The sequence below is a fragment of the Equus asinus genome, chromosome 3 (genome assembly GCF_041296235.1).
Source record: "Equus asinus isolate D_3611 breed Donkey chromosome 3, EquAss-T2T_v2, whole genome shotgun sequence".
Classification (NCBI taxonomy): domain Eukaryota; kingdom Metazoa; phylum Chordata; class Mammalia; order Perissodactyla; family Equidae; genus Equus; species Equus asinus.
In genome coordinates, this window is record NC_091792.1 from 12,752,658 (window position 1) to 12,779,054 (window position 26,397).

General features: G+C 36.9%; 1 protein-coding gene across 3 annotated transcripts in view; it reads right to left on the reverse strand.

Annotated features, from left to right (window-relative positions):
• PDE5A (phosphodiesterase 5A) overlaps nucleotides 1–26,397 on the reverse strand; it is a 130,261-nt gene that overhangs the window by 43,922 nt on the left and 59,942 nt on the right. For all 3 annotated transcript variants that reach the window (XM_044767297.2, XM_070504690.1, XM_070504689.1), the window contains exons 7-11: nucleotides 25,838–25,905; nucleotides 18,386–18,494; nucleotides 17,296–17,383; nucleotides 7,121–7,296; nucleotides 3,375–3,434 (exon numbers count right to left, since the gene is read on the reverse strand). In XM_044767297.2, the coding sequence (XP_044623232.1) occupies nucleotides 3,375–3,434; nucleotides 7,121–7,296; nucleotides 17,296–17,383; nucleotides 18,386–18,494; nucleotides 25,838–25,905 (501 nt within the window). The remainder of the gene's footprint in view (nucleotides 1–3,374; nucleotides 3,435–7,120; nucleotides 7,297–17,295; nucleotides 17,384–18,385; nucleotides 18,495–25,837; nucleotides 25,906–26,397) is intronic.

The window sequence follows — 26,397 nt, forward strand, 5'->3', positions numbered from 1 at the left end:
TTCAGGATCACAACAGGGTCTCAATTTGCTTTTAGATACATCCTCTGGGATTAGAAATTGCTTATAAAGCAGGAGCCAACCTAGTGGCGCAGCGGTTAACTTTGCACATTCTGCTTCTCGGCGGCCTGGGGTTCGCTGGTTCGGATCCTGGGTGCAGACATGGCACCACTTGGCAAAAGCCATGCTGTGGTAGGCGCCCCACGTATAAAGTGGAGGAAGATGAGCATGTATGTTAGCTCAGGGCCAGTCTTCCTCAGCAAAAAGAGGAGGATTGGCAGTAGTTAGCTCAGGGCTAATCTTCCTCAAAAAAAAAAAAGAAAAAAGAAATTGCTCTAAAACAGAAGCGATAGGAACTGAACTGAATCAACACTGTCTCCATGACAAAACTGAGGGGTTTCTTTGAAAAAAACTAAACTCTAATATAATTTATTGCTCTTCTAACAAGAGAAGAAGGCAAAAGAGGCCTTTTCAATCAATCAAATATTCAGTTATCTGTAATAAATATTTATTACATTCTTAAATCTTAACTAATACCTTTGTAATAACCATAACCAGGTAGCTGGGGTCCGTTTATGATTATCTCAACAACTTGTGACTAAGAGTCATTAGAATACATTATTTAATTCTCTAACAAACTAATTTTTAAAAATAAAAGTTAAGAAAACATTTGACATCTTTTCAATTTATTTTAGGTTTTAAAATGAGATAAACAATCAGACACATGACAAAGACAGCAATTCTGGTAATTGCTGGATGATGCAGACACCTGTGTAGTTGGGCCTGTAGAGGAATTTTTATTAGGTTGATAGAAAACTAGAATTGAAATCAGTTGCTGAGTTTCAACCAATTTAAATGAGTTACTTGACCTACAAGCTATGTAACCCTAAATTTCTCAATGCAGCTGCCAGAAATCTACTTCCAAATGGAACAACAGATGGTTTTGAACAATACTGCACTATAGCAATTTTCAGTTATTCCAAAGTGTTTTTTCTCTTGCTAAAATTATAAAGATAATTGAGAAAATAATTTTCAGATTTTTCTGAAAGACTATGCTATTTTCAAAGAGAAAAAGCAAAGTTTAATATCCTAGTGTTTTTTTTAGCATTATCTTTAGAAATTACTCTATTTGCTAGTTTTTATTTATCTGAAATAGCATATGGCAGTGTAACCTTGTCCTCATTTTAGAACTAACTTAATCACCCCACAGTGCCTGCAGGTACTTCAAAGTTTATCTTTCCATGGGATAATTTCCAGCTCATAGGGATGCATTCAGTTCAAAACTTTATCATTTGGGGAGGATTAGACAAATTGGCCAATTAAGCCTAATCTGAAAGATACTTTAAACCTATAAACCTTTGTGCATTAATTGAAAAACTGCTCATTCCCTCAAATACCATCATGAAGAAAATAAATATAGCCATTTCCGAATGAGGATAACCCCAAAGGAAGCTGAAACTTTCAGGTAAAATCGTGTCAAATTCCTTAAACTGTTCTTGGCAAATGACTCAGCTTCCTACTCAGGGATGTAACTGAGAATGTCTGTGGTTCCTCCTTCTCCTTCCCAGCCCATCTTCTCTCCAGTGCTGTGCAATGGAGTGTGGGCTCCAGATCTGGAACGCCTGGATTTAGTACTGGCACTGTCACTTACAACCCAAGTAGGACAATCTAAACTCTCTCAAGTGGAGGAAGACTGGCATAGATGTTAGCTCAGGGCTAATCTTCCTCAAGCAAAAAGAGGAAGATTGGTGACAGATGTTAGCTCAAGGCTAATCTTCCTCAGCAAAAAAAGTCCATATTAAGTTCCTCCATTTTCTCACTATTTACTCTTTCCTTTTGCAGTTTCACTCCGGAAGCTGCTTTCTCAACAATCACCTAATCACTCAATCCAGCAGCCTTTTCTGTCCTCATATTTCTCAGCCTTCCTACAACTGATGGGACCTCCTTCCTTTTGGAAACTGTTCCATCTGGCTTTCTTTGCCACTCCCCTATCCTAAATCTTCCTCCCTGTTTAACTACCACTTCTCTCCCTTAGCTGGTTTCCTTTGCCACTCCTCCCATCTTAACCTATATTTACAAGACTTCTGCCCTCAGTCTTTCATAGTTCTCACTCTCTCCCAACTGCTCCACTCCCATTATTTCACTACCATGGGACTCCCCCAAATCCCATGTTTTACTTGCAAGTTGCCACCGCTAGTCCTGCCCACCAGCCCCTCACCACTCTAGCCCTGCCTTTCCTGATCACTGAAGATGTCAATTCGGTTGTTCCACCAGCACCTCAAACTTACCACGTTCTAATCAAATCTACCAGTTTTCCTTCTTAATACTTCCACTTTTGTTAAGTAATGGCACTATTGTTCTTTGAATTACCAAGGTCAAGACATCTGAATCATCTTTACTCTTCCCCCTCCCTAACAGCTCATAGCAGATAGCGTGTGGTTTTGTACAGGGGCTCTGGAAGCAGACTGCGTGAGTTTGATCCTGACTCCCCCACTTCCTGCCGGTGTGACCTTGAGCAAGTCACTTGGCTTCTCTAGCTTCAGTGTGGCCTTCATAACACAGCTGTGCAGTTCACATGAGAAAATGTATGTAAGGGCATAGAAGGTTAGCATCTGGCAAGTTATGATGATGATAATGAAAAAGAAGCTCAGTGATCTGGTCACAACCATCTCCTCACATCTTACACAGACCTCATCCATGTTGTCTTAAGTAAATTTAAACTCAGAGGGCCAGCCTTGGTTGTAAATGTATAAGAGCCTCAAATTTGCATGATCTCAACCAAGTCAATCTCAATCAAGACCCAGAACATATGACATTCTACTTACATATCAATGTGCTTTCCTCTCCCAGCATACTAAATAAGAATGTAATGAGCATTCAGGAACTGACCCTATTTGACCCCAATTTCAGATAACAGTCCATAAGCCGTATGGTCAGAAATTAAAGTCACTCTCAGTTCTCGAGAATGCAGAGTAAGTTATCAGTAACAAACTATAAAATCTTTGTTGTCATTACCGTAACAAAACAACCACCTTGCAGTCAGTCACCTGTCCATATTTCCCCCAGGAACTGGAAACTAAATTTAATTTTGGCCTAAGAAAGATGTGAAGATTACAACAATTACTGGAAAATGTCAGAATCATATAATGTATTACAAAGTCAATGTTATCTTTTGTATTATCAGTGACTTTGTAGTCCTGCAAGAAGGTAGAGATGATTAAATATTTTTATGAATGTCCATCTAGATATTTACCACAGTTAATTAAATGTCTAGGGACCATTACTAGCAGAAGCAGTTATCCTGAGAAAAGCGTACTGACATATTGATTAGATATCTGTAGTTAGTCATTTTTATAAAGAAAGAGGGGGAGAATTACCGCTAAGGATTGGAGCTCTCTTGTTTCTTCCTCCGCGGCTGATGCATGATACGACAGAACCTAGGGTAAGAAAGAAGGAACACAGGTTATACAGAAAAGGACTACCAAATGCACACTACAACTTCAAGCTTGGGATTTTGCTCAAACTTCCTGGAGAGATAACGAGACTCCTCAGAATGTCAAATCTTGTTTGCTGCTTTCTTCAACAGAGAAAATCCCAGATTTCTATTCATTGCTTCTTTCAGAAAACAAAAAGTCATACTCCCTATGTTCAAAGAAAACTCTTGTCACTTTTATTCTGATATTGTTGATATAACAAACACATTATTTCTAAGCCACACTATTGGCTTAAACTTGGCAGAAAATTTATGTTGTATTGCTTTTTTAAAAAATATACTGACTTCAGTTATTTTTACTTATGTGCAGAATTAAGAAAAAAACCTTTGCATAAATTGACATTTTAACATTGGCATTTGGATAGAAAGTAGTCTAGAAGGAGCTCTCAGATGAGGCTGTAACCACTGCAGAATTCATAAAGAAAAACTGCATGGCTGGGATATCAGGTCAAACAGGTTCAGGGATCCCTGTACACTCACAGGATTTAAGCGCTGGAAGAAGAGTGTAAATCCACCCATTAACAGCTGAGGACACCTGGGCACAGCAGTTCCCGGGCCTTGGCAGCGAGCTCACACTCAGGGAGAGGACAAGAGGGCCTGGGACCCAGCTTTCAGCTCCTAATCTAGTACACTTTCCATTACCCTAGTAGAGTTAAAAAGGCAGGCTTACTATCTTCTTATAATTATAATATGATTGAGAATTATAATATATTATAATATAATTATATTATATATTATAATTGTAATATATAATAATATATTTCTAACATAAATATGATTTTATATAAATATATAATTTTAATATAAATATAATATATAATTATAAAAATATATAATATAATATATGTTATAATATAATTGAGACTCATTAACTCCCGTTTTCAAAAGTGATAACTTCTAAATGATGGGATAATATTTTAGCTGTTCTTTTTAACCAAGGTAGTGGTTGTAATGAAAATGTCCTTCATTTTCAACAGAGACAACATAGATTTACTAAAACCCCAAAAGTTTCTGAATCATTGATAAAGAGGTAATTCATTTTCAGACTTTAAATGGTGAGCCAAGTAATGCATTAGCCTGAACTAGTTTTCCTTGAACTAGTCTTTAAAATTTTAACAATTCAAAATCTAAAGCCACATGGTATTTACTGTCTACTGTCTGGTGATCCAGACCACTTAGAGGGCGTGCTGCTTGGGATCTGTCTTCACATTCGAACCATTAATCACAAGGAAATCTCAGGAAACTTGGAGCTTCTGTCTTCTGCTCATGTGAAATTGACACATCACAGCTGCTAACCTGTTGTTGCTGAGACCACAGAGGTAGGGAAAAGCTCAGACTGGGACCAGGCATTAGGCTAATATTATAAATAAGTGCATGCAACATGGATAAATTAATAAAGGAACAACCTAACATTCTAAGTTCAAAAAAATTAATTTTATCACATACTGAAGATAAAAATAGCACCTTGCTCATAGGATTGTAAGGATTAATTCTGTTAATTCTTGTAAGCATCAGAAGAGAGTAAGCATTTGATAGAGGTTAGCTATTATTATTGTTGTTGTTTTATTGTTATTATAATGATATGGCTTCATATCATTCATATATAATTCAGTTCAATATAATTCAGTGAAATAATTCACTGTTATAAAAAACCCCAAGGGCTTTGTGTTCTCAGCTTTTATCCAATGGGCTCATAAGGAAAGAGAATATTTTCAAGTTTGAACCTGTGATCACAGAAACGACTTCCCATAATGACCTGAAACTGAAAACTGTTTACACTAAGTGAAAGCCGAATTACTCATAGCATATATTTAACGAAGTAGAGCTATAGTGTAAAACAGAAACAAATGTCAATCAGGAAGACATCCAGAGATTTTGAACAAAAGGATCCGATATCTGGTGTTTGCTTCAGAATAACCCAATGGGAGGGGAAGAGAGTGCGGAGGAGCGAGTGAAGGCAGAGGATGATACTGGCCAGGGGTCTGCAGTTTCCGAAGATGGCTGAGGAGAGCACATGGGGGCACATTAAGCTATTCTCTCCACTTATGTATATGTTTGAAATTTTCCATAATAAAAAGCTTTTTTAAAAAAGAAACAATTTCTGATAGCTGGTTTAGATTCCATTTTTCAATGCAAAACCATGGGAACTGTAGAAAAAATTAGATAAAAAATTAGATAAAAAATTTTAGGGGCCGGCCCAGTGGCGCAGCGGTTAAGTTCACACGTTCCACTTCGGCGGCCCAGGATTCACTGGTTCGGATCCCGGGTGCAGATATGGCACCACTTGGCAAAAGCCATGCTATGGTAGGCGTCCCACATATAAAGTAGAGGAAGATGGGCACAGATATTAGCTCAGGGCCAGCCTTCCTCAGCAAAAAGAGGAGGATTGGCGGCAGTTAGCTCAGGGCTAATTCCTAAAAAAAAACCCAAAATTTATATACACACACATATACATGTATATATGTATAGTGTTAAAACTATATGTATACATATGTATATGTGTGTATATAAATAATTTGAAATATCTATGTGTATGTGTGTGCATATATGCTTGAAACAGAGATTTCCCCTGGTTTATAATCCAAGGTCTCTTACCTTGTATAACATTATAGCAAAACTGTTAGTGTTATATATTCACCTTAGAAAGTAAAGGATACCTTCTTGGTTATTGGTAAATCTTGACGTAATAAGTGTAACATTCTAGCTTGTTAGTTTCTGTATTATTTATTGGGATTTGAGGAAAAGTTATTACATCCCAAACACCAGTTCCCACTGATCTCAACAAGGTAAGAGTGGCCCAACATTCAGATGTATTTCACACCCACTATGATGACTAAGTAGAGACATCCATACTTTTTGAAGTCTCTTTCCCTAAATTGGTCTATGATGGAAGAAATTCCCATGTTATACGAAGCGAACAGTTTCAAGGCAGTTAGGGGAATACATCTGGCGAGGGCTGGCCCCACCTGGGGAGGGAGCTGCCTGAGGTCAGTCCCCCAAGCCAGTGGTTCACTTGCTGCCTGCACATTCAGAATCACTTGGGGGAGCTTTGTAATAATAGAGATTCCCAGCCTCCACCCAAGATTTACTGAATCCAAATTATCAGAAGTGGGATCCATAAATCTGTAATTTGAGAGAGTTTCTGAGAGATTCTGAAGTAGCTAGCCCAGGAGTTTAAACTAGTCCTGGTTTTCATTGATTTTTTTTTTTCCTTTTCATCACTTCTGATTCTGAGTGCTTATGGTTTCTGTTTGTGATTTTTAAAATGTGTGGATACCGCTGCTCTCGTGGAGAGATGGGGAGGCTCAGGCAGTGGGGAAGGGACAGACAGGCCACAGGGGCAACAGACATCTGTGAATGGATTATTACGGTCAAGGATTGCTCTCTGCTGAAAAACCAGACGCCTAAAGGGACAAACAGCCTGAGTTTTGATTTGGTCATATGACCTTTGACAAGTTTCTAAAATATTCTGGGTCTCAGTTTCCTTAGCTGTTTAAGTGATCATCTAAATCACATGATTCTCATGAGGATATGATGATACAACAAACAGACACCACCAGTTGTTAGGAGTGGAAGGTAAAAGCTGAGCATTTGGCTGTAGCCCGAGAAGTCCTGTAAGCTTCCGCCCACCTCTAATGTGACCATCTGCTTGGCCATGGCTCTCTCCACTGCTTCATACATCTGTGTGTTCTGGATCCCCAAGCCACAAAAGATGACAAAAGCTTCCAGAAACTGTTCATCATTTCGGTTGAAAGGCTTAACCTTGCCAGTATTCTCCTCCATCTTATTAGCAAGTTGGCAAACCCCTGTAATGATCCAAGAAATTGAGCAAATATTATTATCATAGTTTTTATTGACTTGAACACACACGCCCAAAAACCATCTTATACTTTTCTCTTAGAATGCTTGGCATCTCCAAAGAAGCAAACGAATCCTCATAAATACAAGCTAGAAAAGTACACTAAAATAATTTACATGAGAACTCGTTTCACATAGTCCTAAATATATGTTGCCACTGTTACAAAAATCCTAGAGTGCTATTTTCTTCCAGACTGGGTCACGAATTTTACATCACTTGAGTCCCCGAAGACAGTTTGTCCTTTGGAGACTAATTGGATTTTTGCACACTTGCCAAGAGAACAATTTTGATGCCCATCAGAATTTTGGGTCAGGCAGACTGCCTTTCCTTACTGAGAAAACAGAAGTTAAAAACAGTTACATACTAAGTAGAATGTAGAAAACAGGCAATTCACAGACAGTCTCAAATTTCAAATAGGCACCTCTGTGTCCAGGAGAATCCTATTTGCAGACAGCTTGTGATACTGCAAATGACTGCAAATAAAAATGACTATTTACTTAGAAATAAAAGCAGAACTAATCCTTGAAGAAAATCATCACCTCCCAAGTCCTGGCCTCTCACACAAAGTCAAACATGGTCAATCTAAATGGAAGATTACGTCAACACTGTGATAAATCTTTATCCAACTAGTTGTTCTATGAGATTCTGAGCCTAGTGGTCTCTCTGTGAGGAGTTTGGTGACCTCCAACCTCTGGGCATAACAAAGGGTCATTGAAGTCCTTATCTCTTCTGTCTCTAAATAGGTGATAACAGACTTCCCTCAGGGGCCCACCATGGGGCAGGCATTGTGCTAAATGCTTTAGTAAACACATGACCTCTGGTCCTCCCAATTTACCCTGTGAGGTAGCTCTGACCATCCCCATTCTACAGATGAAGAAACTGAGTCCCAGAAAGGTTAATCAATTAGCGCGAGGCTACTGAGCTAGTATGCTTATGTCTAAAATTCACACCCCAGTTCAGCTTTGCCTCAAAGCCCACTTTTGACCCCATGCTGCTGCTCTGTGCCCTTTACCTCAGTCAGATCATTGCTAGCAGTCTCGTCGGCACCTTGCTTGCCCACACTGTTGTTGCCCGTGCTGCCCCCCGCTGCCCTCTCTCCTGCTGTCCCAGTTGATCCCTACATCTCTTCCACAGTGAGCTCCTGGTGGCCTCCCACTTCCCAGGTGAGGCAGGCACAACTCTCTCCTGTGCCCTGAACCTTATCACTTGGTGTATCGTGTGGATTTTATTTCTGTTTCTCTCTCTGGATGGTACATATCTTGGGCTTAGAGATTTTATTTTTTCAGTTCCACTTCTTCAGCTAGCAAAATGCCTGGCATATAGCAGGAACTGAGAAAATGTTTACTGAATTAATGAAAGAATGCAGGACTGCAGCTGTGACCCCAACTATTTTCCCATGAAGACTATAGTCTGTTATCTCTTATTTTTCCTGGAGCACAAAAGGATTTCATTGAGTCCATGCTGATGTATGTTAAGTCCCTTTATGACCACGGATGTGCACGCACTTTATTTTTAACACTACAAATGATCTGTACTCTCATTTTTGCTCTTTTCTGCTTGTTTGTGGAAGTTTTTTTTACTTTAGACTGTAAAGATATCCTTATCTATCTGGATTAGTACTGCTGAGATTACTTCTCCAACACTTACTCCATTATCAAGAAAACTTTAAACAAAACACAATGAATTTGGACACTACAAGTAAAAACCATGATTAAATGGCAGTCAGCCTTCACTATCTTAAAAGAACATGTCCCTTGTATGGTAAAAACAGGGTTATGTCCTCCAACCTTTGTGAATCCCCCATTATAAATATGGAACTGTTTACATAGCTTCTGGCCATCTCCCAAACCACATTTTCTTGCGAGTCACGTGTTTCATGCCCCTATCCTCACATCACAGTGTAATTGCCTTTCAGTGTTCTCTCAAGTTTTCTCCTACGTGATGACCATTTTTCATGAGCAAGATTTTTCTCTTTATCATCTCATAAGAATTACCGCATGTATGAAAGTAAAAGATAACAAGGAGGGCTTGAGACCTGGCTACCTGGCAGTCGGCTAGGCTTCCAACCTGGTTAAGTAACTCTCTCCTGGACAGCAGTTCAAATCTATGCCTCAGTCAAAATGAATGAATATATTAAGAGGTATTAATTAACACCTCTGGAATTGACAGGTATTGAAATGGAATGTTAAGTGTACAAATATCAAGAGTTGGCTGTAACAACCACAGCTCAGAACAGAACAGCTAAAGTGTGTCTATGTTACAATCCATCACTAAATACATAGATACAGATATAGACATATACACAGAGTTAAGCCCAGAGGAGGAAAAGGGTGAAGACAAATTACTTCTTTAGGCATACAATTTAATTCTTTGAAAGCTGTCAAAGGACAGTCAGATTTATAAAGAATATTTATTTTTATATATTACTTATATAAAAGTATATAGCATTCATGATAAATCCCTCTGATTTCTTTGTTTCTTTCTTAAAAAATGATTTTATTTTTCCTTCTTCTCCCCAGAACCCCCCAGTACATGGTTGTATATTCTAGTTGTAGGTCCCTCTGGTTGTGCTATGTGGGATGCTGCCTCAGCATGGCTTGATGAGTAGTGCCATGTCTGAGCCCAGGATCCAAACCGGTGAAACCCTGGGCCACTGAAGCAGAGCACGTGAACTTAACCACTCGGCCACAGGGCCGGCCCCCTGATTTCTTGATAAAATTTAATTCTATCAAACAAAAATACTCAAGTTAAAAAAAAAGAGCTATGGGGGCCAGCCCAGTAGTGTAGCAGTTAAGTTCAGACGTTCCAGTTCGGTGGCCTGGGGTTCGCCGGTTTGCATCCCGGGTGTGGACACAGCACCATTTGACAAGCCATGCTGTGGCAGGCGTCCCACATATAAAGTAGAGGAAGATAGGCACAGATGTTAGCTCAGGGCTAGTCTTCCTCAGCAAAAAGAGGAGGATTGGCAGCAGATGTTAGCTCAGGGCTAATCTTCCTCAAAAAAAAAAAAGCTATGAAGAAGGTTTATAACAAACAAACAGGGTTCTGTGGGAAAGTTTAAAGCTTGGGCACATTTACAGATAGAGTTTTCACAGCTTCTTCATTAGTGACTGAAAGAATGGATAAAGAGTACAACAAGGAAATTCAAAACTGGTGATTTGAGATGCCACATCTACTAGTAAGCCATACAAAATTAGAATTGCTTATATATAAAAACAAAGTAGTTAATGTAGAAGCAAAAAAACCAGCACCACTCAGTAGACACCAATTAATGTGTACAATTATAAAATAAAATATTTGAAAACATATTAGGAGAAAACCAAGACGTAGTACCGTTAGATAGTAAAATATAAGCGTTACTTAATATTCTTAGAGTTCACAAAGTACCTGTGCAGACATCATTTCATGTGGTCATCATGGCAGTGCTGAGAGCTAAGCTGGCACTGAAGGCATCTCTCGAAATTATGCTGAAGGGACTAGATGGTTTCTAAAGGCACACAATTATGTTTCCTTTTCTATAATTCCAGGGATCAGATGTTGTTACTAACCACAGTTTCCTCCTGGCCTTTCAGCAGAGCAGGGAGTCAGCTCTGATATCCTGCTTGTAGTCTCGTGTTCTCTCGACCACACAAGATAGACTCGAAAATTAGCATCCTGTCTTGTTAATATGTAAGACTTGCCCTTATCACCTATCCTGCAAATATTTTTTTTTGCACTTGTCATTTGTCAATTATCTTAATTTGAGGAGGTTTTTTGCTGTAGAGTATCTTGCTTTTAAAAGAAGCTTCCCCATGTTAAGATTACATATAAACCTATATTTTCCCCTAGTACTTTTATAGATTCATTGTATCACATTTAATCTTCTAATTCAACTTAATTTTTTCCCCAAATTGCTACTGGATTCTTACAATACTTGAATAGTTACCTATTCTCTAATGGTTTGAATTGTCACCTTAAATCTTAAATTCATACTTATTTCAACTATTATGTACTTTTTCACATTTTAATGTTTTTGAAATCAGTATGCATCCTCATCAATTGCTTGTCATAGTTTAATTGAAATCATTTTTTTCTTTCTTGGAACTACTAAAATGGTGTCTTTCAACCAATGTCACCTTAGAAACAATGAAATATACTCTATTACATACAATAACACAAATATTCTATATACCGGACATGGGTCTGCATTTAGACTTTCTATTGTGTTCCATCAATCTTACTATCTCCTCTTCTAGCACACATATGATACACACTTTTAATCATGTTACTTTTACAGCATTATTTTAATTTCTGATAGGGCAATTCTCCATCTATCAACTGATTCCTTTTATATATTATTCTTCCAGATGAATTTTATAAACATTGGTGAAGAATTCCCCTTCCCCATGAAAAAAAAACTCGTATGAGGAGATGTATTAAAACTGATCTAATCTGGGGAAAACTGACATCTTACAAAATTCTTATCGTTAGGAAATGTTACGTCAGTTCACTTATTAAAGATTTTTAAGTTATACCATGGCATGTTCTCCATATAGATGCTACGTATTTCTGGCTAAGTTTATTCCCTGTTAGTATTGTAAATGGGATTTTTCCATTATAATTTTCTAACACATTTATGTTGGCATAATATTAAAGTTATTTCTCTTTAATAACTGACAACCAGGCACTTTTTAAGCTTCCTTTTTAGATAGGTCCTTTCAGCTGATTCTCTTGGGTTTTTCCATTTCACGATCAGATCATTTGTGAGTTATTTTGCCTCTTCCTTTTCTGTGTCTCACCTTATTTCATCCTCTCCTTTCATCTGATCACTTTGGTTAGAATTTCCTTTGGGCAATAGCTTTTTTTCTTCTTCTTCTTTTTATTTTTTGGTGAGGAAGACTGACTCCAAGCTAACATCTGTTGCCAATCTTCCTCTTTTTGCTTGAGGAAGATTGTCCCTAAGCTAACATCTGCGCCAATCTTCCTCTATTTTTTTGTATGTGTGATGCCACCACAGCACGGTTTGATGACTGGGGTGTAGGTCCATACCCAGGATCTGAACCCACAAACCCTGGGCTGCCAAGCACAGCACATGAACTTAGTCACTACACCACCGGGCCAGCCCCAGCTTTTTAAAAAATGTCTTGAAAAATAACTTTCTCAATTACTTCTATGAAAAATTTTAAACACCTGTTGAGTTAGTATTGGTTATTACCAATATTTATAGAATTTCTCCATTTCATCAAAATGTATTACTTTTTGTTATATTGCATTATCTAACTTCTTTTAAAATTTCATCTGTATCTGTAATTATACTTCTTTACTCATTCCTAATTATGTTTCTCTCATTTTCTGTGTTGGGTATTTCTTTATGATTACTGTGTTTTCCCATTCTCTCTCGTTTTATTATCCCTTCTCATTTTATATATCTTTTCAATTTCTTTCCTCTGCTTGCTTTCTTCCTATTTTTTTCTTTATTGGGGGGGCAGCATAGAGATGAGAAAGAGAAAAGCATGGCTTTTCTAATTTCTTCCTTCAGTTGAACACTTAGTTCAGATAATGTCGTTATTTCTTGATTAATAATAAAGTATTTAAAGCTAAGTGTCTCCTGTGAGTAGAGCTTTGACTGTGTACTGTGAGTTTTTATGTTCTATTGATACAACTATTAATTTTCTAAAATGCTGTACTTTCATTTTGATTTTTGGTTTCTTCCGTCATTTAGGAAAATGCTCTTCAGTTTCTAAGTGAGTTTTTTCTTCCAATTTCTCCTTTTATTATGCATTTCCAGTTTTAATGCAGTGTGATCCATGAGCGTGGCTGTCAATTCTACTTTTCAGAAATAACTGAGTTTGTGCTGTATGTGTGTGTATCATCAACTTTTGTACATTTCTGTTGGATATTTGACAGAAATTTGCATTTTTAAATTATGAAATATAGAAGTAAATCTATGTTTGCCAATTTAAATCCATTTCATTTTTTATTAATCAATTCTAATGTTTCTCTATTTTTTCCTGTACTTTACTATTCTATGAGAAGCGTACCAAAGGCCATTTCTCCCTTATTTTTAGTAACTTTGGCTTTTATTTGTCAATGATGTTATTTAGTTTATTAGAAGCATTTAGGACAGGTACATTTTCCTCTGTGGATTTTAACTCTAATCAATGCAAAGTGACCCTTCACATTATGTTTTTACCTTAAATTCTACTTTGTTCAATATTAATATTGTTATCTCTATTGAAATTTTGCCCATGTTGTGTAATGTGTTCTTACAAATGGTATATGCTTCATATCTTCCAGAAATTCCTCAGTGTTTCTGGTCTCTCAAAGGTAAGCTTCCCTGTTTTCCAGTGCTACTATGAAGTTTTTCTTATATTTCTATTTATTTCTTCAGTCAATTCTTGAAACTATACTCCTTATATTTATTTTTACTTTGTAGATTTTCATTTTTATGATTTTAAACTATAATTTCTTACTTTTATTTTTTTCTCATTTTCTTCCAATTATTACTGCCCCTACAGTCTTATTTGCTGGTGCTTATTATAACTAAATATAATTTATAATTCTCTAACTGGGAAAAAAACTAGACTTTAAGCATTGTAAGCAGTGTGTACCATGGATGACCCCGCACAGTTTAATTATATTTGCATTAGGAAAATCCCAGCAAACTTTTTATAAACAAATGAGCAGTTGATGATATTGCCAAATGATAAAATTTAATATGAAAATAAAATGAAGTAGAAGTCAAATGTAAACCTACATAATTTTACAATATTTGTTTATACCTTGGAATCAAATTGCAACACACAGATGAGCAAAAGATTAGGAGAGTAATCAGTTTAGGACATACATCCAGTAACAAATACATATTTCTCTCTCATACTTTACTGTCAAGCAATGTGTGGCATAACACTATAACTTTTATTATACAAGCGAGAGGGAAATATAACTTATTGAAAGTGGAGATGTTCTAAACATTTTTTTGGATGAGAATGGGACTAATTTCTTCAAAATCTGCCCTGAAATTGGCATGGAAAAATAGGCGTAAGAATTTCCGGTAAATATGATTTGGGAAAAAGGCATATTTAGCCTAATAAATAGGGGAAATAATTGGTTAAAATGAATGAATGTTGAATGAGAAAAATATTTCCTTAATCGTTTTGGAAGTAAAGTTATGGAAACACTCTGTATTAGCCAGAGCACTAAGAAAACATTCGCTATGAAATAATACCTTAGGGAATCCATTTGATGATACAACAGGCCCCATACAGGCTCTAATCTCTATAATTTCATCTAAATGTCAGTAATGGAAAAAAATGAGGGGGAAGGACGATTACCAAAAACACATGGGCCCGTCTGTCTTTCTGCATGTAACTCTATGGGGATTCTCTATTAGAATTATATAAAAGCAGAATCTGGTATGTGACATGTAAGAAAAATTATCTACAACCATGATATTTTCCATGCTGCATCTGTGGACAGAAAGTATAGTTGAGAATGCAAATTCTCCGTTTTGTCACACTTATAAAACAGTAGGGAACACTGGAAATTTTCCCTCATACTTGGAATCAGCTTGAGCCCCCACAAAAAACCCCATTAGGGGAATCATTTTTTTCTTTCTTTTTATTTACAGAGAATTTTTCCTCTCCAAAAACAACATTTGCTTACTTTTGGCTCTGCTTTCAAGTAGGGTGACACAAAATGTATGCCAAGAGAAGTCTGATTATTTCAAGTGGCAATTTTTTTTTTTTTTTGCTCATTTGTCTGAAACAGTGACAGGATCATACAGTGGGAATTTTGAACATATCTGAAAGGTTATTTAGTTCAACTCCACAGAAGTAAGTAATGCGCCCATAACCTTTTAAATGGTTAAAGGAAGACTGGAGCCAACAGGATGCCGTGAGTCCTGTTCCCATCCAGGGCTATTTGCACTTCGCTGAACTAGCTCTCATTTGTGTAAAGTTATGAGAAGCCTGGTGTATAACTTCTTCCAGCTACTTCCCATTCCCAGTTATTATTCCAAAGAGATGCTGTTGAGGAAAAGTGAAGATGTGAGCTGATGCGGCAAGCTGCCACTCAGTCCTCTTTCTTATGAAATCTTACTAGTAAAAATGCATCCCTTCTGGAATTTCATTTCATATTTTCAAAGGCCAAAGGCAGCTTGTAGTAAATCTTTATACTTATACAAAAAAAGCATAACTTTTATAATGTAGTTTTCACCTTGAACTGCCTAGGAAATAAAATTTTATGATATAACTTTTACCTGGTATCTTACTGTAGGGCACCCTTGTCAGTTTTCTTTTTTGTTTATGTTAGAGATCTGATGGGTGATAATCTTGAAAAGAGGGCTTACATACGTATTCATCAGCCCCTACTTTCTTCTCTGAGAACTGTGAAGAAGGCAGCTGACTAAACAGCCCAGCAAGGAGTTGCCAGGCTGGCTTCTGAGGCTTTACTAGGCAATTCACCAGGGTCAGGATCTGATCCCCAGCTTTTAGGCTTAGAAATTAGGTTACCATGCTGAGGACAGATCTGTCTCTCTGGGGTGGAGTCAGTGACTGAGTTCACAAGACTGATATATAACCCCAGCATAGTATTAATGTCCAACAAGAAACAGATCTGCCCAGGAACAGGCGTATGTGCACCTGCACTCCAGCCCATTGCCTCAAGTCCAGTTCACTGATTTACAAGAAGAAACAACTGTCAAAGCAATCAGTATATTTGAGAGGATATGAAGAATGCATTCTCTTCCTCTGAGTTAACCTACCTTGGAAAGAAAATTATCAGAACAAGGGAGGTCAGATCGGTGGGATGTTTCATGACATAAGCCAGTGTATCCATCTCCCAGTAAGGATGTACACCAGCAAAGGGACTGGAACTGCTGAGAAATATCAGCTACAACCTGCTGCATCCATTGCCACCAAAGTGATGGCCTTGTGATGTGGTCAGAATACTCTACACACCCTGCTACAACTCTCTACGCCCACCTCCACATGAGGGGCCGAGGCTCCCTGACCCTGGGAAGAACCTGGATAGGCACTTGCAATACTTGTCTATTTTTTTTTTTCTATTTTTATGAACGATACCTCCCCTCCCCTACCTCTATGACTGATACTCTTCTTCAATCAAATTACATTCAAGTCTTGCATGTAATTACAATTGAATTCAAGTCTTGGAAACTATTCAGACTTTTTAAGGTAAACTTATATATCTAAGCCTTGCTCCATTCAGGTTTTTATTTAAAAGTTTAGCCTTTAGAAGGCATGCCTATTTCCTTTATTTCCAAGTTCTTGGAAGAATGTCAACAGTACAGATTATTTTCACAGTGTCAATCATGCATGATTGGCATATAAAGCCCCATGTTTTCTGTTCTACTCTTAATATAACATGCAGTGCCAAGAAACAAATATGTCAATAATAGGAAACATCATTCCTTTTCTCTGAGAATGCATTCTCCCACATTCCTGAGGTGGACATTTTTCTGGAACCTCCATATAAGAATGTAAGCTCCGGAGGGCAGGGATTTCTGCTTTGTTCACTGATTTTTCCCAAGTGCCTACAACAGTGGAGTGCTCAATAAATATTTTTGAATGAATGAATGAATACAACCTATAATCTAATCCACATATTCAAAAAAGAAAAAATCAGAAACGAAGAAGTGAGACTCTAAAACAATACTCATTATCAACTTGATGTCTCTCAGCCCACTAACTTTCTACACATGATTCTGAAACAAAAATTCTATTGAAATAGGATTATAATAATTATGAAAATACATCATAGTTAATAAGATATTTAACAAATGTCTGTTGACATTTATGGATCTAAAATTATTTCAAAATTCTTTTATTATTCCAATTTTTATCTTTTTCACACATTTACTCCTTAAATTTATACTTGAAAGAAAGTTTCTGAGACTACATTTTTTTCTTTAATATGTGCAGAGGAGAGGTTAATGAAAAGGCTTTACCTATCACTTTATTCTTCTTTCCATTTTTTATAGGCGTGCAAAGCAAACTTCTAATGCACTGCTGGTTTACATTTCCTGTGTTTTCATTCTAAACAAAACAAAATAAAACAGCTAAAAATTATGAAAAGACTGACTTGCCCATTAGATGCTATATAAACTATACTGGACATCCGAAACCACTAATATATTCATCTCTTATTAGTTTTAGATTACATGAGAGTACAGGAAATGTACAAATTCTAATGACCTTCACATAAATACAATATAAAGCAATTCATCTTTAAATTATTAAAAATAATAACCTGTATTTCTTTTTTTTTTCCATTTTAAACTTTCCAAGCAGCTTATGGTAATATTAAGCAAAATATTTATTCAGCATCTACTATACCTGTGTAGTATCCACTATACCTATGTAGTAGATAGGGACAGAATCTGAAAGTATTAACACCACCTAGGATACCACATGTTACAAACTTGTCCTTCTTTAGGACCGCCATTGTTTCTACTGCCCATATTGCTAACGTTCTAAAAAGGTCTCCTAGATATGCAAATAAAAATATCAAGGCAGCTGCCTCAAAGTGCAAAGCTTTTCTGAAGTAAGATGAGAGAAAATATTAGAATTCAAAGTTTTCAGTGTCTGAGAAACTGATCTTTTTGTAGCTTTGCTGTCAAGGAAAGAAGATCTTCACTTTTCCAGAGCTACTCACTGCAGGAGACTACCAATTACTTAAGTTCAAGCCACGCGGAACTTAATTTTTGAGGATAAACTCAAGAACTCTAGCCGTACTATCTAAGGAATGTCATTGACATTAAGTAGGTAATAGTTAAATTACCTCAAAATTAGTTCATGATAATTCATTAATACATGTTGAAAAATGGTAAAAGTACAGAGAAAAATCCTCAAGTATAGCTGGCCACCTCTCAATAGATGTTATGAGCTATTTCATTCTCTTTCCTCACATCAGGGAAAGCACAGATCGCTCCTAAGTAGCCAATTCTAGGGCCAGCCCTTCAGCTGAATAGTCCCTGTAAGCACAGCTCTGATGGGAAAACAGCCTTCAAGCTCCAAGTCTAAAACTGGGTCACGTACCGTCCAGGGAAATCTTTTGTCCTTGCTGACATCTGGGATATTAAGTGCTTCCATAGTATTTGTCACATACTGAGCATACATGTAATTGATTCTGTTGGCATCACGTTCCCTGTGGAAATAATAGCTATGAGTTCTTTCTGTGCAGTGAAAAACACGGGCAAAACAGAGTTAAATAAATGATTAGAGAAACAGAGCAGTCTTAAATTATAGGGCAAAGTGTATGTCTTTATTGGAAAATGCAGCTTTAAATGTATTTGATGATTTACCACTTTGGTAGTTACTATAATTGAAATGTTTTAAAAAGACAAAGATCCACAATTTTTCAACCATCTAAAACAAGTTTTAAAATAGCCTAAGTAATCTTATTACCAACATGTTAATGGGCATGTTGATTTTTGCCACTTAATGTAAAAGCCACATGAATTTTCCCCTATTTCTTATTTTCTCATCAGATTCTAGAATGACTAAGGTCTAAGGTCTAGGGCCTATCTTATTTCCTCAGTTATGTTCTTTATCTATCCCTCCCAATAAAACAATCTTTTAAACATTTCAAACCAAGGGAAATTTCAAGCAGGCCTAGAAGAATTTGATTAAGCTCTTCTCTTTTCTTTCTTCTGCTTTAAGACCCTTTATGATTTTTTTAAATTAAAAATTCTTTTGAACTTAAAATATTTTTCCCAGTTTTTTTCCAGTTTCTTGCTTAATCGGTTGAACATAAAAGATTAACCTGATGTCAGAGGGTACATAAGAACAGTGCCAGTGCTGGAGTTGGGAAAACGGAATAGAACAGATTTTTCCATGGAAACTTCGTATGTTCCCTGGTGATGGGGACAAATTGGGCAAAGAGGGTCAGGTTATGGAAATTTACTCCAATTGTAAGGATATGCCTGTATTAACTGTAATATCACTAACTGAAGAAATAGGAAAGCCTAACAGTAGGAGACATTTCAAAATAAAATGTATGTCTCAGGAAAAATGTCCAAGTGTTCTGAGTTCTCAAAGTTCCAATACTTTCCCGTCTTCCATCCTTCTCACCCAACCTGGACAAAATGCTTCTGGGGACAGTGGTTCAGATGGTATTCCTGAGCAGCCGGGAGTCCACAGAGATTCCTCAAGTCTGTGGCCTCGTTCCTGGGAAGACAGGTTAGTCTTTCCTTTCTTTGCTGTACATTTTAGTTTAAGTGTAATTTGGTCAAATCGGGTACTGACCACATGTCTCATATTATGTATAAATGAAAAGGAAATGACAATAGTAACATAGGAGGAGACGGACTTCAGACTAAACATCTACTGAGGATGACACAGACTTATAATCTGAGAAGGCATGCAAAACGCCATACACTCCTGGGTTCCTATTTCATACATCATCTCTAGGTGGAAACCCAAGAAAAGGTTATGAGATAAGTGCAGGATTTAGGTTGATAAAACAATTTTTAAAACTACAAATATTTCATAGACAGCAAAAGTCTCGGGAAAAGAAAATAAGATAATAATAAAGATAAGAAAAATGAAAAGGTGGTTATTGGGAGAAAGAAGTCCATTGAAGAAGAGACCCTTGTCCAAGTCTCTTTTAAAGTGATAATAATAGTATTAATAACTTTCATTGTTCTTATCATCATTATGTTAACAGTAGGAACCAGATGAAACCCAAAATAGTTAAGCAACCAGCCAGAGATCATAAATTCAGACATACAGATGCTGACACAGAGAAGCAGAAGTACTAAAATTACTTTTAAATCAACAGAAGCTTAACTCTTTTTTCAATTCTCTGAAAATTTTTTTCCTGATAGTTACTTTGGTGAAAAATGAGTAATAGATTTACTAAAGTTATGCAATACCATTTCATTTCTTACTCTGTAAAAAATGGTGATAAACTCTTAGTTTCTGTACTCAATAAATACGGATTGGGCACCTGTTCCATGAGAGGCACCCTTAGCATCAGATGGGAGACAGACTTATCCGGGTCAGTAGCTATCACAAGAAGCTTACAATCTCGCTGAGGGTTGTGACACAGAACAGACAGTACCATGTTTAGTTGCACATACTCCAGACAGAGTCTAGAGCAGAGGCTCCCAGTTGTCTACTGATAATAACCCTTCTCCCTTTCTCATTATCGGACACATGGCCACCCAGAATAAAGAGTACATTTCTCAGCCACTCTAGTGGCTTGATATCACCATGTGACTGGCTTCTAGTCAACAGGATGTAAGAGGCAATGTAAGAACTTCTAGAAACCTTACCTAAGGGACAGCTGATGCCTGCTCTCTGCCCCCTCTTTCCCTGTCCTCCATCCTACCCTTTGAAACATGGAGATGATGGCTGGAGCTGCATCCCTGATCCTGAAGGGAAGGGCCACACCCTAGAGATGCAGAAGAGAAAGCCTGCAGGCTCCTGGGTCCCTGAGGTCTTTGTGGAGCAGAGTAGCAGCACCAACTCTGAGCCACCTACTCCTGGGCCTTTACAGGAGAGAGTAGTAATACTGCATTCTTGTTTAAGCTATTTTTATTCTGGGTTTTTATGATTTACAGTCAAACCTAATCCTAACTAGTACAACTGGTAACAATGCAAGCACCACCCATAGGGAAAAGGACAGATAGCACCTAATGGAGTGGATTAGAGAGGAGGTGGCATTAGAGAAATGCGTGAAAGGCTGGGTGAGATTTAAGGCTGTGAAGAAAGACATCAGGAATGAAAGGGAGGATATTCAAGGAAGGGGGAGGAGGGAACAGTAAAACACACATTGCTGAAATAAATGAAAGAGTTCTATGTGGATTTGAGAAACATTACATACTTACAGATTGTTAGGAATAAAGTGATGGTTTTAGACTGACAATGTTAGGACAGATAGAGGATGGTTTTGAAAGAGCAATGCAAGGAACATGGATCTCATTCTTTAAATAACAGGAATATTCTTTAAATAGTAGGAATAACAGGTAGCCTTGAAAATGTGGCTCTCAGAGCTCCAACTGCAGGAAGCATAACTGATCGATGTCTCTAGGTGCTCTGCTCTGGAACGTGGGACCAGGTGTGCACTAAGGCCATGCCTCCCAGGGCTGCTCCTGGACCCCGAGCACAGCAAGGACACTAAGGTAGGCCCATTCCTGGAGACTAAGGATTCAGTCTTCTCTGAAAGGAGACTGGTTAGAGGACTCCCCAACAGCCGTGCCCAACTTTGCTTACAACAGCTCTGCAGTCTTAAGACACTTCTACACACCCCTTTCTTCCTTCTTTCCCTCTCTCTTTCACTCTGGGGAAGACTTGTGTGGGGGTCTGATGGCTCTCCTAGCCTCTCCCAGCTCCTTCCCTCTTTACTCTTACAGGGGGTTCCCCTAATAAATTTCTTACACATTTAATCCAGTCCCAGCATCTGCTTCTTGGAGGGTCCAGGCCAACTCAGACATCTAAGGCGTTTAGCACATGGATATCAAGGGAGTTGTATGAGTACAACCTTGGGGAGACAGTTAGGGAAGTGGAGCATGGAAACACTGAGAAATTTCTGTTCTTTAGAACTAAGTGGGGATCATTGCAGGCAATGTGAACCAAAGACAGAAAAACACATCAGAGATACAGAAATACTAGCTTACACTTACTGAGTACTTACTATGTGCCAGAAATTTTCCAAAGCATTTTATGTGCATTATCTCATTAAGCCCTTATTACAAGCCTACTGTCATTATCCTCAGTGAACCTAAAGGATTAATTTTATGTATTTCTCATTTTATGAGAAAAATGTGCATTTATAAATTAACATGAAGTTAACTAATAAGGAATTATAGCACTAAAATATCTGCTTCTCAAAATTAAGAGCTAACATAAACTGCACAACACCATACTCATTTTTTTCCTTCTCCTTGGGTGGCTCTCTGAAATAAGCACAGAAACTCTAAAACCTTCCACCATCTGAAATGAGCTTCCCTTGTGAAATTCTTGGGCAACCCAACTCCCAATAGTTTACTGTGCTTTATCCCATTGACAATACGATTTTAATAACTGTGTATAATGTTCACCCTGAATATGTTTTAGTTTTACACCTAACATTTCTAAACTGTCTTCAGTATTCTATTTTAAATTATAAAAGATAATTAGTGGGTTGGTTAGAAAAATACCAGGTGAGCTATGCTTTTCAAGAGCTATATAACTGCCTACAAAGAATGATTTGGTTACTGTAAGCATCATCAAATTGTTTAGCATTTCATCTCATGGAAGGGTGTTTGGACTGACAAAGGGATTAATAATGAGAATTAGAGAGGCCTGAATTCCCTCAGTAAGTAGTTTTAGAAACGCAATAAGGAATCCTCTGGTGAAGTGTCAATATCAGCTTAGTCCTTTTTCAAAATACTGGTTACTAAACACCACTTTAATTCAGAACTGTTGCAAAATTAAGCCTGATAGCTAACTTTTATTAAAATGAAAACATATTTGCATCACTAAGAGGTCTGTTTTTTGCATCATTAGAAGGAAGGCTAACTTTAAAATGTGTAGCTGACAGAAGGCACTAGTGCTGAATAATTCTCATTACAGTAAAATCAGTTAAAATGATCCATGTAAATTAATCTCTTTTTAAGGTAATCACACTGACCTATTTATCCTTTATAAAAAAAAATCTTTATACTAAGACTGTCTTGCAATGATTAAAAAAAATAAAATGAAAGATATCTTCCATTTTGCCTACAGAGATGGAACGTGGTATTCATCAAAAACCAACTTGAACAAATCAAATATATGGTAAAACCTCACTTTTTAAAAGAAGCGCAGAGTCACCAGTAGAGGTCACTATTACACAAGTCACTGGGCTTATTCAGCTATCACTGAAGAAATTAGAGGACATGGCTGAATTTATAATAAAAATCAAAATGTGAATACATAAAATATAATTACACAGACATATGCTGCTGCACAAATATTCAAGGGTAAATGTAGATAATTCATCGTTTTATAGATTTAATATGCATTATCATACTGATTTTCCTACTGTCCTATGGATATACATAAATTCATAATATACATCTATGTATTTATATTTTTATATTGTATATATAGCAATTCATTATTTATAAAAGCTGGAGTAAAATAATTGAATATTTACATGTGTCTTATCTAGAAGCTTTCTAAAATGTTCTTTATAAAAAGCAACAAAAATGTCATGCCGTCATAAAATCAAAATAATATGTATTATTGCTCCTCCTAAGAATAGGAAACTTCATAACTGAACTAGGCAGTTCAAACTGATACCAGCATTTAAGAAGGGTATGCACATCCTCACCAGGACATGTACATATTATCACACATTCAAAAAGGATTCAGTACTAACTGAAACAATGTCAAATATGCCAGGAAATACGCAGGGGCGCAGCAAAGAATAGACGTAGAGATGGGATATAAACGCCAGTTCATGACCGGCAATGCCAAGAGGGAAATGCAAATCCGCTCTTCAGTTATAACTACGAACCCAAAAACTCCAGGGTAGCAGAAAAATCTCTGGGTAGAGATACCACGGCACATCTACCTTGACCACACACCCCACGCCCAGTCAGCAGCCAAGGCCTTCTGAGTCAAATGAATTCCCCATCTGCCTTCAAGTTACAACTGCCCCTTTGCTAATTCCTAAAATTTTTTTAATGGGAGAAAAGGCCTTTCACTGTATCATGTTGTTAAAATAGTAGTCTAGAAAGAATGAATTTTTATTTGAATACAATCATTTAACAAACTGACAACTTTACATCAATGTGGTCAACAGTTTCTCCATCTTGATGGAGGAAGACACAAGAGGAGAGTTCTGCTTTCATCATCTATAGGGATGATTTTCGTTTTGTTTCCAACTTTTTATAATAAACATTTTCTTCCAATTTTTTATGATGAAGTTTTGAAATACACAAGAAAGTTGAAAGTAAAATGCATATCCTACTCACAGATTCAACAGTTTTTAATATTTTGCCACGTCTGCTGTATCTACACATCTATGTGTGAATATATTTACTTGACTACATATATTAAATTTAGATATATTTACTTATTTCTCTTTGGCTGAACCATTTTAAAGTAAGGTGCAGACATGAAATGAAACACTTCATCCTTAAATACATCAGCACGAATCTCCTGAAAGAACATTCTCCTACTAACCATCATATCTTCCTAATTCAAAGAAAAGTAACAATAATTTCCCATCAACCTCTAGTATCTAGTCCATAGTCAAATTTCCAATTGTCCTCAAAAGTGACTTTGAATAGCTGTTTCATTTTTAACCAGGGTCTAATCAAAACTCACGGATTTCATTTGGCTGCTATGCCCAAGAACAGTCCCTCCCTCCATTTGATTCAGTGATACTGACTTTTTGAAGAGACCAGGCCAGTTATCTTATAGAATGTTCTGTAGTTTAGATTTGCAGAGTTTATTTTTAAAGCATCACCACCAAGGAAGGAGCTTGGTTACTCAGAACAGTACTAATTGCGACATCATTCACTACGTGAAATAATTCTTTGATAGGTCAACCGTAGTGAAAACAATCTGGAACGTTTAATATCAAACAGTAAAGTTAAGATAATGTTCTATTTCCATGATCAGATGAGGCTTTTTAGATAGAATATCAATAATTAGAGATACAGTAATTTGACAAAGTATTTTAGGGGGTGAAATAATTTGAAACAAATGAATAAGGTGATAAACAGCATTATGCCCAAGCATTCCTCATGCTCTATCCTGGCAGACTTATATTACTTAGAACATCCTAGCACTTGAGCAAACACCACCAGTTTTTTTTGCTAAGGGTGAAAAAGGGAATATGAGAAAGAACATTTGGTAGTTTACACAAAATCCTTTCCGAATTCTTCAGAAAGCACATATAAAATTGGGGCAATAACATCTATAACCTCGATCATCCAAATACTTTCTATTGTTTCTGAGTGACAACTAACAACAAAAAAATGAACACAAATTTTAAAATTACAAAAAACACGAAAAAGAAATGAACTAGCACAAAGGTCTGAGCTGATTCCAGCCCTGGGGTCCATGTCCTGGTGCCATGGGGATCGCAGGCTTCCTCTGGTATTGGTTAAACCCCCATGGCTGATTCGAAATCAGAACAGATTCACAGAACAGTCTGTTCAGAAGCCGATCAAATTTCCAGGGAGGGTCCAATATGCAACGAAAACATATAATTGACATACAGTGCTCGTGGGTCTTAACATGAGCCAGTTCACAAAAAATTCTGTACCCGGGCCTACACTAATTGCGACAGCATTCGCTGTATGAAAGAATCCTCCAACAGGTCAACTGTCGTGAACAAAATCCTGGAATTTTAACATCAAATAGTAAAATATTTTCACAAATAAAATTATTTGTCAGGGGAAAAAAGCAGCTTATAGCTTCTAGGTCCTAAATTAAACAGATCATGAAGTAACTATTTAGCCAGTATTATATACTTGTGATAAAGATGGACAGAGTAAGTTGTTTTACCTTGTTAAAGTATCTGATGATTTTTCTAATTCCTCACACTCCATGTGAAACACACTAGAAAAGGAATCCTGAAAACAGAGGGACAACACAGAGTGAGAGATCATTTGATAACACAATGAAAACTATCTAGATACAGACATACAGGTCTGTGGAACTGACTGACGACACCAACACTTGTGATAATTTTTAACTCATTCTCAGAGTAAACTGACCCCAGTACTCACTTCATGATGTCCTCAAATCTCCTTCCCATTATCAAAAGCCACGTTCCTAGTGTTTCTGATATTTACTTGCAAAAATGCTTATTTGAGTACGCTTTGTTTTTGTTTTTCCACCAGGTGTTAATGAATATGTTAGTGTCAAATTTTCTCTATATTTATTCGAAATCCTCAAGTTTTAGCTTTTATGCATACACCAATTACTGTTGTTAAACCTTTTTAAAAAGACATATAATTCAGTAATATTTTATGAGATCATTAAAATAATTGTGAGTATTTTAGCAAAATAGAAAAGTAACTTCGAAGTTACATTAAAAGCTGAATACCTATTCACACCCATGC